At 45.8% G+C, this 13,106-nt stretch overlaps 1 protein-coding gene across 3 annotated transcripts in view; it reads right to left on the reverse strand.

Moving 5' to 3' along the window:
- LOC144608662 (dixin-like) overlaps nt 1–13,106 on the reverse strand; it is an 86,364-nt gene that overhangs the window by 35,141 nt on the left and 38,117 nt on the right. For all 3 annotated transcript variants that reach the window (XM_078426649.1, XM_078426647.1, XM_078426648.1), the window contains 2 exons: nt 12,184–12,442; nt 9,129–9,227 (listed from right to left, as the gene is read on the reverse strand). In XM_078426649.1, coding sequence (XP_078282775.1) covers nt 9,129–9,227; nt 12,184–12,442 — 358 coding nt within the window. The remainder of the gene's footprint in view (nt 1–9,128; nt 9,228–12,183; nt 12,443–13,106) is intronic.

Raw genomic sequence — 13,106 nt, forward strand, 5'->3', positions numbered from 1 at the left:
GCGGGGGCGGGGGCGGGAAACATCACACCAAAGTGTGGTACCTGTGGGGCCGCATGCCACCTGGGCCAACCGCAACCCTGAGGCGGTGGAGGCGTACGCTGAGGCAATGTCTTCCAGGCGCTGAGCCTCCACCAGCTCCCGAAAATCCACCTCAGCCCCCACCGCTGTAGGGTGGCAGTAGGAGTAGCAGGCTCCGTGCTGTCGGCCGAGGGTTGCAGGCCCTTCCCGCGGACGTCTGCGACCAACGAAAAAGCCCAGAGGAAATCCGCGCCCAGGATGGCCTGGCCCACGTCGGCAACGATGAACTCCCAATGGTAGGTCGCGGGCCCGTAGGACAGGGACATGGCCCTCTTGCCGTAGGTGCGGATGGGACTGCCGTTGACCGCGATGAGGGGCAGACCTTTCCTACCTGCTCGAACTTCGCAGCCGCAGGGAGGTACGATGCTCACGACCGCTCCCGTATCGACCAGGAACATGGTGCTGGTACCTCGATCCGTGATGTAGAGGCGGCGATTGCGGCCGATCGAGACTGCCTCTATGTTCGATCGGCCGAGGCATTTCCCAAAAAGGTACACGGGGCCCTGCAATTTTGGGCTTCCCCGCCCCACCGCTGGTGGAAGAAACACCAGCCGCGCCTGTGCGGCTCTGTTGCGTGGGCCCGCTGCAAAATGGTGGGCGCTGCAGCACCGTCTTGGCGGGCTTTCTGTAAAATGGCGGCTGATGCGCCGCCATCTTGGCCGCGCCGCCGGTCGCTCCTAGGCCTGGAAACCCGGTTTACCGACTTGTCTCCCGTCGGGGCCTCCGTCACGAGGGCGTCCGCCTTCTCCGCGAACGCCACCAGGTCTTCGAAGGAGACGTCCGCCAAAACTAACCTGACGTCCCGGGGCAATTTCTCCCGGAATGCCGCTTCAAACATCATGCACGGCTGGTGGTCGCCGATCAAGGTAAGCATCTCGGTCATTAGGGCGGATGGTAGCCGATCCCCCAGCTCCGGTAGATGTAAGAGCTTCAGAGCCCGCTGGTTCTGGCTAAAGCCACAAACCCTCAGGAGGAGCTTCTTGAGCCCCTCGTATCTCTCGGTTTGGGGGGGGTTAGTCAGGTACCGTGCCACCTCGTGCTGTAGGCAGCTTACCAGATGGTGGAACTTCTCCTGGTCCTCCACGACTCTCTTGATGTGGAACTGGGACTCCACCTGTACGAACCACAGGTGCGGTTGATGGGCCCAGAACGGGGGCAGGTGAACGCCGACCGCGTTGGGCTGCCCACTGTTCGCTCCCTCCTGAGACATCTTCTTGTGATCGTCGATCACGTCGGGGTCACCAATGTGGCGAGTCCAGAAGCGGGTGAGCGTTGAAGATGGAGTTTATTTGCATGGGCAAAAACCCCGTAACAAACGCAATACTTACAACCATAGACAACCAACGAATACGTCCTCACCGGACGGAGTTCAACACTAGACTGCTTGTCTCTCCCGCGCTGGCACACCTCGTGACATCGTTAGCCAATCCGAGGGTTCGAACTCCCAGCCAATCCCTATGTCCCTACAACCTTTCAGTAGATGTCAGCATATCCATCATAGAGGGATGAGATGAATCCTGGCCCCCAACACCCACAGCTGAACACAAGGATTAGAAGAATACATATGGCCGTGCTATCTGAACTTCCCTACTCACGTCCCATGGGAACAGCGGGGCCTTGTTAATACCTCATCTCTACAGACCCCAACTTACCAATTCCCCCAAAGGGCGGTAGGGTTGCGCAGTGGTAGAGTTGCTGCCTTACAGCGCCAGAGACCCGGGTTCCATCCTGAATATGGGTGTTGATATGGGTGTTGTCTGTATGGAGTTTGTGCATTCTTCCCATGTTCGCGCAGGCTTTCCGTGGGTGCTCCGGTTTCCTCCCACATTCCAAAGACGTATAGGTATGTAGGCTAATTGTCTTCGGTAAAGATTGTGAATTGTCCCGAGTGTGTGGGATTGTGCTAGTGTACAGGGATCACTGGTCAATGCGGACTCGGTGGGCCGAAGGATCTGTTTCCGTGTTGTATCTCTAAACTAAACTAAACTAAAATGTTACATAGATAAGGTGCCCATTTCAGAAGTGAGGCTCACACCCACCACCATCTCCTTCAGACGCAAGAAGCCTGCACCTGAACCAAGCCAATACCTAAATGCAAAGCTCTACATATTACTTCCTGTTTTTACATACTTGGCTGATAAATTAATTACAATACAATACAATTACAATTAATGCAGCATTTAAAAACCCAGCCACCACTTTTTTTTTCTCTCTAATCTACTTGCTAGATAACACAAGGTTAAGAACACAAGGATGATCAGGAGTAGGTCACCCAGCCCCGCGAGCCTGCCCGCCTTTCCATCTGCTCCTGGCTGACCTGTCCCACATCTCAAGTCTTGTTCTGTGTCACAATCCATTGGCATGAGTTCCATAATCTTCCAAGTATTTATCTACCTCCTCCTTGTGATCCGGACACTACACCCCAGAGTGCAAAGAATTCCAGAGAGTCACCTCCCTCCTCAAAACGTTGTTCCAAAGCTTTCTTTTAAATGACCATATCTCGCAACTGTATCCTGATGTTCAGGGCTCTCCCACCAGCAGAAACAACTCAATGCTGATCTTGCCAAATCCCCCTCAGTACCTGACACATTTCCATTAGGTCATTTCATTGTCCTTCTTCTACACTCCAAAGAATACAGACCCAACTTTTTTAGTCTGAAGGGTCTCGACCTGAAACGTCACTCATTCCTTCTCTCATAGAAACGTAGAAACATAGAAAATAGGTGCAGGAGTAGGCCATTCGGCCCTTCGAGCCTGCACCACCATTCAATATGATCATGGCTGATCATCCAGCTCAGTAACCTGTACCTGCCTTCTCTCCATACCCCCTGATCCCTTTAGCCACAAGGGCCACATCTAACTCCCTCTTAAATATAGCCAATGAACTGGCCTCAACTACCTTCTGTGGTAGAGAATTCCACAGACGCACCACTCACCACTCTCCAGAGATGCTGCCTGTCCCGCTGAGTTACTCCAGCTTTTTGTGTCTATCTTCGACTTTTTTAATGATTTGACAGGCCCACCAGGCCATGGAGAGCTAGCCGACTGGATAGACAATTGGCTTCATGGAAAGCAGCAGAAGGTGATGTAATGGAAAGTTGTAATTCGTACATTGCTCTTTGTGGCTTACATTAATCATTTCGATGAGAATATAGAAAACATGATTAGTAAGTTTGCAGATGACTCTAAAGTGGGTGTTATTATAGATAGCTGAGATGGTTGTCAAAAATTACAGCAGAATCTTGATCAGTTGCATAAGTGGACTGAGGAATAGTTAATGGAGTTTAATGCAGATAAGTGCGAGGGGTTGCACTTTGGGAGGTCTAACCTGGCAGGAGCTTCACGGTGAATGCTGTGGGAATGTTGTGAAGCAAGAGCTTGGAGTACAGGTACACAGTTCCATTAAAGTGGCGTCACAAGTAAATAGGGTGGTCAAGGAGGCTTTTGGTGCATTGACCTTCATCAGTCAGGGTATTGAGTACAGAAGTTGAGGTGTTATATTACACAAAAGAAACAGAGAAGTCACACACTATAGCATTATGGTGTTTTGGAATGGAGCCACTCATCAAGTTTCCTTCATGGGAACCAAGAACCAGGGAGGCACGTTTGGTTGAGTTTTAGTCGAGTCTGCACCAAACAGCAATCCCCGTACACTAGCACTATCCCACACACCTGGGGCCATTTTTACAATTTTACCTAAGCCAATTAACCTACAAACCTGTATGTCTTTGGAATGCAAGAGGAAACCGGAGCACCTGGAGAAAACCCACATGGTCACAGGTAGAAGGTACAAACTCCCTACAGACAGCACCCGTAGTCAGGATCAAACCCAGATCTCTGGCACTATAAGGCAGCAACTCTACCATTGCGCCATGGTGCCGCCCAAGTTCTGAGTCAAGGGCCTCCGTTTAAGGTGTAGAAACAAAGTACTGCAGATACAGACAGGTTCTGGAGTAACTCAGTGGGTCAGGCAGCATCCCTGGAGAACGGAAAGGTGACATTTCAGGTTGGGACCCTTCTTCAGACTGAAGATAGACACAAAATGATGGAATAACTCAGCGGGACAGGCAGCATCTCTCTGTTGTGAAGGAATAGGTGGCATTTCGGGTCGAGACCCTTCTGAGAGCAGTCTGAAGAAATGGTTAGCAACTGGGAGATTCAATCAGCCTTGACAAACTGAGAGGAAACAAAATGGTCACCAAGTCTACGCTTGGTCTAGCCGATGTAATAGTCCACATCAGGAACACGGGATGCAATAGTTGCGGTTAGAGGAGATGTACATGCCTCACCTGGAAGGACTGCTGCAGTCCCTGGATGGATGTGAGGAAAGAGGTACAGGGACAGGTGTAACTTCAGCACTTTGTTTCTTCTTTTGTCTCGTGTTTGAGGCCAAGATTGAGGAATTATTTCTTCTCTAAGGTGGCGAGTCTTGGAAATTCGCTCCCCTCCCGGGTTGTGGAGGTTGAGTGACTGAATATCTTCAAGGCCGAATGCCACAGAATTTTAGATTGCAGAGAGATCCTAATTTTAATGAACAGGCAGTAGAGTGGACCTGAGGCCAAGCAATGATCTTACTGAATGTAGGTGCGGACTCAAGAGACCCTTGTTCCCATTCTGATGTTCTATGCTCAGAACTCCAGGTTATGAGATTAATCTGCATCTCCCTGCTCCCTGTTACCAAACTAATGCAGCTCTTATGAAGCTCTTTGAGGCACAAAGAGACTACGGATGGTCAGGCACCAGCTTTGCAAGAAATAAGCAGACAACATTTTGGGTCAGGACCTTTCAGATTTATGGACCAGAGGAGATAGCTGGAAGAGGTGAGGGGAAAGGATGGAGCAAAAGCTGGCAAATGAACGGTGGATTCAGGTGTAGGGGTAGATTGGACGTTGAGACTATTTGGGGGGTGGGGGGGGGTGGAAGGGATGTGTGGAGACAATGACCAAGGTTGGAGAAGCCAAAAGGGTGCAGATGGTGAAATCTGATAAAGAAGGAAGGTGGGGAGTGAAATGTAGAATGAGAGGGAGGAATAGTGGGTAAAGGGAAATGGGGGTGGAAGGAAAATGGGGGGCTTGTAGTAAGGAAGGGTGGGAGATGGTTTGAGATGGGGAAATTAACTGGTGACAGGGACAAGAGGAAAAGAAAATAGGTGTGCGTGGGGGTGGAACTCGGTAGATGAGAAGGTGGGGGGAGGTAACTTGAAATTAGAGAATTCAATATTCATGCCAAAGGTAGACACAAAATGCTGGAGTAACTCAGCGGGACAGGCAGCATTATCGGAGAGAAGGAATGGGAGACGTTTCGGGTCGAGACCCTTCTTCAGTCTTCAGTTTGAAGAAGGGTCTCAACCCGAAATGCCACCCATTCCTTCTCTCCAGAGATGCTGCATGTCCCGCTGAGTTACTCCAGCATTTTGTGTCTACCTTCGATTTAAACCAGCATCTGCAGTTCTTTCCTACTGAATACTCATGTGTTGGGTTGTATGTTACCCGAGCGGAATATGAGGTGCTGCTTAATATAGGTTTACGGTGAGAAGGGAAAGATTTAATAGGAATCTAAAGGGCATTTCTTTCACTGAGAGAGTGGTGGGTATATGGGACAAGCTGACAGAGAAGGTAGTCGCGGTAGATACAATCACAACATTTAAAAGAGTTGAACAGGTACATGGATAGGAAATATATAATGGGTTTAGGAGCCAAACACAAGCAAATGGGACTAGCCTAGATGGGGCATCTTGGTCAGCAAGGATGGGTTGGGCCAAAGGGCCTGGTTCCATGCTGTATGACTCTAATAGTCATTGGAAATATGAAGGAAATAATGTCTACTGTTAGTTGTATTAAGAAATTGAGATCTCCATCATAATAGTTTCTATGACAATATTAATATTGAATATGAAAGCCTAGAGTGATAAATGCTGAGAGCTGGAAGTGGTGGAAGGTAGAAAGTTCCTATTGTACATGGCCTATAATCAGTGGGCTTAATCCATGTTCAAAGACATACATTTCTACCGTTTATTTTGTAAGGAGAACATTGGGTTAAAGGGTATGAAGAAATGGAATGTACAATTGCTCTGGTCTCCAACTTCTGTCCTATTTCTCAATCTTTAAAATAGCTTGGACTGTATCACAGACGTCTTCAATTAAATATCATCCTGGGGGAAGAATGCCCTAGATCATCATAACATGGAATAGTTTTAAATTTCTTTAAAAAAAATACTGCCATTAATGTAGAACAGTTTTAGATTGAATTTCATACATAATTAGTTTCTAATTACTTGCTTTAATCCCCTTAATAGGATACAGCACCAAGCTTTGGAAAACCTCACCACTCATCCAATTCATCCAGACACCTTAAAAATCCAATAACTTTGCAAACAATACTATTTAAATAATATTGCACTCTTGACTGAACAGATGATTACTCTGGCCACAGGCTGGTAATTAAGGAATGCACATGATTGCTACAGGGTTTAAAGCCAATTTATGCTTTCTTACTCATATCTGTGCTCCTATTCCCTCAAAGGCTCTTTCCTGAGATTTTCTGCACTTTCTCTTCAGAATCTGTAATAGCCTCAGTTGGGTGTAGGAACACAGAGAATAAGGAAGTATACACAAAAGAAACCTCTTCGGGATGCTGAACGGATCCAAACCAAGCACAAATAGAATCTCCCGGTAGCTGAGCACTTCAACTCCCCCTCCCACTCCCAGTCTGACCTTTCTGTCATGGGCCTCCTCCAGTGCCATAGTGAGGCCCACCGGAAGTTGGAGAAACAGCACCTCATATTTCACTTGGGCAGCTTGCAGCCCAGCGATATGAACATTGACTTCTCCAACTTTAGATAGTTCCTCTGTCCCTCTCTTCCCTCCCCCTTCCCAGTTCTCCCTCTATCTTCCTGTCTCCACCTATATCCTTCCTTTGTCCCGCCCCCTGACATCAGTCGGAAGAAGGGTCTCGACCCGAAACGTCACCCATTCCTTCTCTCCTGAGATGCTGCCTGACCTGCTGAGTTACTCCAGCATTTTGTGAAATAAATACCTTCGATTTGTACCAGCATCTACAGTTATTTTCTTACAAATACAATCCAAGTAATTATCTTTTCCAAGTAATTGCTGGGTATACACTAGCAACATACGGTTCATGAATGTAATCCAGCTTGGATTAACGGCTTCATAACCACGCCTCGCACAATGTCAGTCCAGTGTTCATCCTGCTGGTTCAGCAGTCTCCTGCTCCAATCTGTTGTGTCCTTGAATGCTCACCTCCGACCATACCTCCCCCACCTCCAACCATCCACCCCCCCATCTCCGACTATCCCTCCTCCCACCTCCCCACCATCCACCTCCGAACATGATTCCCCCAAAAATGGTTACATCAGGTCAGACCATGTGCAACCTCAAAAAGAACATTTAAATCAAGAGAATCCAGTTATTTTAGCAAAATTCTCCCATCTTTGAAGATTTAATGATATATTTCTGCATTTGACTGTTTTGCCCAACTTCTAATTACCTCTATATATAACTTTTACAAGCCTCTAACATGTGCTTATAGATAAACTTTACTGACCGTAACACTAAAAATAGCATAGTATGTTATTACTATGATTTTATTTAATACTCAGATGCACTAAATCTGGGTTAGAGTTTGGTTTCAGAGTTACAAGAGTTCGAAGTGCGATGGGATTCCACCAACAATTCACTGAGTTTATCACAGGTTAGCCAAGGCTCACATACCAGGACAGTAGCAGGTTCCACCAACCCATCTACAACATAGCTGCTACATTCAGTACCACTGCTCCAGATTAAGGGAGGTGGGGTTGGATAAATAGGTCAGCTGATTTCTGCATCTTTGGTCACTATTGAGGGACTGACTAATGCTGGAAGTGAATCGACACATGGACATCAAGAATAAAAACGCTTGCTGCCTTATAGCACCATTCACAATGCCGGGACGATGCTAGTACTTCATAGCTATTTTCATAGCTTCATAGCTAACTTCTTAAGTCTGGTTACAATGGATTACACATAAGATATTTATATTGGAGGGATATGGGCCAAATGCAGGCAGGTGGGACCAAAGATACTAGAGGAACAAGATGGACCACTCCGTTGAAATCGCCTATACTGAAGTGCAGTACGCAAAGGAGCCATTTCAGTAGGCAAAACCCCGCCGTTCGTTATGCCTCTCGCAGTGTAATCAGTGTTTTGGGGGAACGGTATGTGTGATGATACCATTAAAATGCAGAATATATCTCATCTATCAATTCACAGATGTTTGTTATTTTTCTTTTAAAATGTTTCTGCAAGTTTCTGCTTACTAAAATGGCGCTACGGTTTTTAGGGTTGAGTGGTCTATCTAGTTCCTCTAGTATCTTTGGGTGGGTCTAGTGTAGCTGGGACATGTTGGCCGGTGTGGGCAGGTTGGGCCGAAGGGCCTGTTTCCACGCAGTATCACTCTATGAGTCTGACACCATTGCAACCCAGTGAAGTGCAGTAATACCATCAATATATGTAGAAGGCCACACAAACAGCTACTGGATAAGTGACTGGATCATTTACATTCGAAATGTAGCTGTGGGATAAATATTGTCTGATATGAGGTATGCAATTCCCCGACACTTCAACAGTGTCATGGGAATGTTTCAGGTTCATGTCAAAGTTTAGACAGATGCACGCAATACACGCAGACATCAATTTCCCACAGCAGGAGTAAAGAGAATCACTCTCAGCAGTTTCTGATGCCATGGTGTTATAGGCCACCGAATATTTTTACCTTATCGTCAAACTTCAGTATTCCATATGGAAATATTTCAGACGCTTGTGTCATTAAATTGTATGCAAAGTTCCGCCTTTTTTAAATGATTCTTCACAACATGCATGTTTTTTAAAATCCAGATAAGAAAAACAATTTTCACTGACCAGTTTCATAAAACATTGAAATTCCTGCGAGTTCCACAATGGAATGATTAGCACATTTAACTGGATCCATACACAGGCAGAAATGGAAGGAGCCAAGCTCCGAGAGTGAAACTAAGAAAGCAGTACATCGATTACCTTGGTGAGAGTGGTGGTGATACAGGTATCTGCTGCCCCTCGTACTGTTTCACCATTGCTCGAACGCTCCAGGAACGACTGCTCATTTCCTCATCACAGCTACAACAGAAAAGACGGTCATTGGTTAATGCAAATCTAAATAGCAGAACCTCTTCCAATTTCTCAACAGATTTCAAAATTCACAAAATGGTAAATGTGGAAGTAGGCATCGGGTTGGTAAGTACATGGAGAGAAAACAATGAAACCATTGCCTGAGAAACGCCAGGATAGCCCTTTGCTTGGCAGAGGTCACCCATCACCTTCAGTTCACACAACTCTGCCAGGCCCCTACTCTCGGTGTCACCAACTTCCCCATTGAACTTATTTTCCCCAAATAAAAGTTATTGTAATGGGAATCCCTGATGCTTAAACCATCCCTACCCTTTGCCGCTTTCCAAAGAGACCACATTCTCCACAACTCTTTCACTCACTCATCTCTTCCCACCCAAACCGTACCCTGTCCAGGTACTTTACCTCCTCTCTCACATTCATCCAGGAACCTCAGCAAACCTTCCAAGTGAGAAAGAAATTCACATGCAGCTCCCTGACCTCATCCACTGCATTCAGTGCCCCCGGTGTACCCTCCTTTACATCGGTGTGACAAAGAGTAGACTAGGTGACCATTTCATGCTTGGTCCGCCGAGGCCTGCTGGATCTCGCAGTTGCTAACCATTTTAACTCCCCTTCCCATTCCCACACTGACCTTTCTGTCCTCGGTCTACTCCATTGCCAGAGTGAGGCCACACACAAACTAGAGGAACAGCACCTCATATTCTGCTTGAGTAGCTTAAAACCTAAGGGTATGTGCAATGAATTCTCCAATTTTAGGCATGATCTCACCTCTTTGTTTTCTCCCCCTCTTCGTCCCCCTCCCCTCCCCGCACCTCCTTTCCTGACCCAGGTGTGCGCCCATCCTCCCACTACTCCACCAACCAGTCCTTGCCCCCATCCTCTTCCACCCATATCCCTCGCAGGCTTTGTCCCCCCCCCCCCACCTCTTTTCCAGCTTTGTCTTTCCCCCACTACAACCACAGTAGAAGTGTCCCAAAATGTCACATCTGTATTCTCGAGAAATGCTGTCTGACCTGCTGAGTTACTCCAGCACTTTGAGTTCTATGCAAGGTTCCTTGTGTCTACAAATTCTGTTACTTTGCTTTAAAACAAAAATCATTGACCTGAAATGTTATCTCTGTCTCTTTCCCCACAAATGCTGCCTGACCTGCTGAGTATTTCCAGTATTTTCTGTTTTAATTTCACCTTCCCAGAATTCACCACATTTTCTTGGAATTCTTGCTAAATACTAAGCTGCAAAAAAATTCAACATTCAATGCTGCAGTTTACGTTAACATGAAAACAGCCAGCAGAGGGCACCGTGGGCTGCAGATTCACAAACTATTCACTGGGAATATTACCTGCAGCCGGAAGGGATCAAAATTGATTTGTGTCACACTAGTATTATCTGTACCAGTGGAGGAAACGTGAACACTTCTCAGTTCATTTTCTGTATGCTTCTTTTTAGAGTCCCAAAGACCACATTTTAAAGCCGCTATTTCAACCTACCATGCTGGGCTTGGGGTACAGTATACCCAAACTAACTTTCAAATCCTGAACTCCTGAGTCTGAAGAAAGGTCTCAACCTGAAATGTCACCGAAGATAGACACAAAAAGCTGGAGTAACTCAGCGGGACAGGCAGCATCTCTGGAGAGAGGGAATAGGTGAGGTTTCGAGGTTTCGGGTCGAGACCCTGCTCCAGATCTATATCACCTATTTATTTTCTCCAGAGATGCTGACTGACCTGCTGAGTTACTCCAGCATTTTGTGTCTATCTTCGGTGTAAGCCAGCATCTGTAGTTCCTTCCTACATTTAAAGTCCATCATTTCATTAACGCATGTCCCAAATGATGCCTGTGCAGATCAAATTCTCCTTAAATGCAACACTGGAATAGAGAGGGAAAAATAAGTACATGACAGAAAACTTGCAAGGAACATAAAGTGAACTGCAAAATCTTCCACATGTATGCAGAAAGAAAAATAATAAAGACAAATGCAGGTGATTTTCTTTCAGAACTTTTAACAGGAAACAAAGAAGTGGCACAGCGAGTAAGCAAATCTTTTGATAAGCAAAACTGAACTGTTGATGTTAGAAATCTCCAATAAATCTAAAGATGCTGTTCAGAACAGAGCCGAAAGGTTTCTTCTTCCAAAGATGCTGCCAAGTCTGAATTTTTTCCAGCATTGTTTGCTTTTGAAGGAAATAGTTTGATTCTATCTTCACAGATGAGAACACAATCAACTTGACAAACATGAATTCAATGAAAGGACAAATGAGAGATTTAGTCAGTGAAAATCTGCCAATCCCCAGCCAATCCTATTTTGCACAGCAAGAATTGGTTGGAGTAGGGCCTTAGCCCTCGTGCTTACGTCTTCACTGGAAAGGACAAGCAATGGCTCTTTGCTTTCACTAGTGCAACTGAGGCAAGAGGATCTATTCCTTTATAAACATATATTTAAGGCAGAAGAAAAAAAAGACAGTGAAAAGCAATTTCTGATTCACACACAAACCACCCTAAAAAGAATATATTGTCTGCTAGAAATATGTTGGTTAGTTTATTCTTTACAGCTGTTCAATGTCACAAAGTGCATAGACGCTTGTTTCTTACAGATTCAATTGCCATCATACAAGGAATGCTGAGCAATTGTATTTTCCAATGCATGGACTATCCTACAGCCTCATATCAAAACACCAAATGCGATATTGAAGTACCACTAAATTCCATGGTATTTATTCACAAAATCCTGGAGTAACTCAGCAGGTCAGGCAGCATCTCATGAGAGAAGGAGTGGGTGACGTTTCGGGTCGAGACCCATTCCTCTCCTGAGATGCTGCCTGACCTGCTGAGTTACTCCAGCATTTTGTGAATAAATACCTTCGATTTGTACCAGCACCTGCAGTTATTTTCTTACACTAGATGCCGTGGAATCACTGGAATGCAACACCACAGAACCGGGTCTCACCTGGGAATCTCCTGCTTGTAGCGGAACACCTCCCGTCCAGAGCGGGAAGCATCGTGGCGGGCCTCAGCGAGAGCGGCGGCAGCATTCTGCACCATGGCCGTCGCAGACAGCGGCCGGTGATTGTCCAGTGGAACAGAGGACTTGCTCCCCAGGGCTGCTGCTGACCTCTGGCTGGCTGATCTAACACCAGATGGTTTGAAGTGAGCTGCCAGAGCCAGAATCAGTCGCATCACACATTTCAAGTTCCCTTCAACGATGTCTGTTCAATCAATAAAAATTAACAAAATTTAGGTACAGTAACCCTTGACTTTCTTTTCTTAACATTTCCTTCTCATAATAAATCTATATCAATTGTACGGGATGAACAAGAACGATCCAGTTTCCCTTGAACTCGTGGCTATACGGGAATAATGTGAAGATATATGCAGACAGCCCTTGCCCTAAAGCCACGATTTGACTGTTTAGTTGGCTGCCAATTATTTCCATTGTCAGAGAAAGCTTCATACTAATTACCAATGTTATAATTAAATAAATTGGCTTTCATGATGAAAGGTATACCTAATTCATTTATAAAATCAGCAATGCAAATTGTTATCCCCACAATAATGAAGGATACTGTAACATTCTCTCTCAAAATAACTACAAATAAATAAATCCATCAGCTGAAATCGATGCTCCTGTCACTGCCAGCAACTGTGGTAGACATCACACTTGAGATAACAGTCCCATCAGCACTTTACAGCTGGAAGTGAAGCCGCACAAACTGATCGCAGACCAGTGCCTGGGTCAGTTAAGATGACTACCAGGAATTATGAAGTGGTGGGCATTTCCAGCATGTTTATTTTCATATTTTTAGCATCTACAGTATTTTGCTGTTAGACTACAGTTCTCAATAATTTTATCCATCCTCAACCAAATTTACA

This window comes from Rhinoraja longicauda, chromosome 32 (assembly GCF_053455715.1).
Source record: "Rhinoraja longicauda isolate Sanriku21f chromosome 32, sRhiLon1.1, whole genome shotgun sequence".
Lineage (NCBI taxonomy): Eukaryota > Metazoa > Chordata > Chondrichthyes > Rajiformes > Arhynchobatidae > Rhinoraja > Rhinoraja longicauda.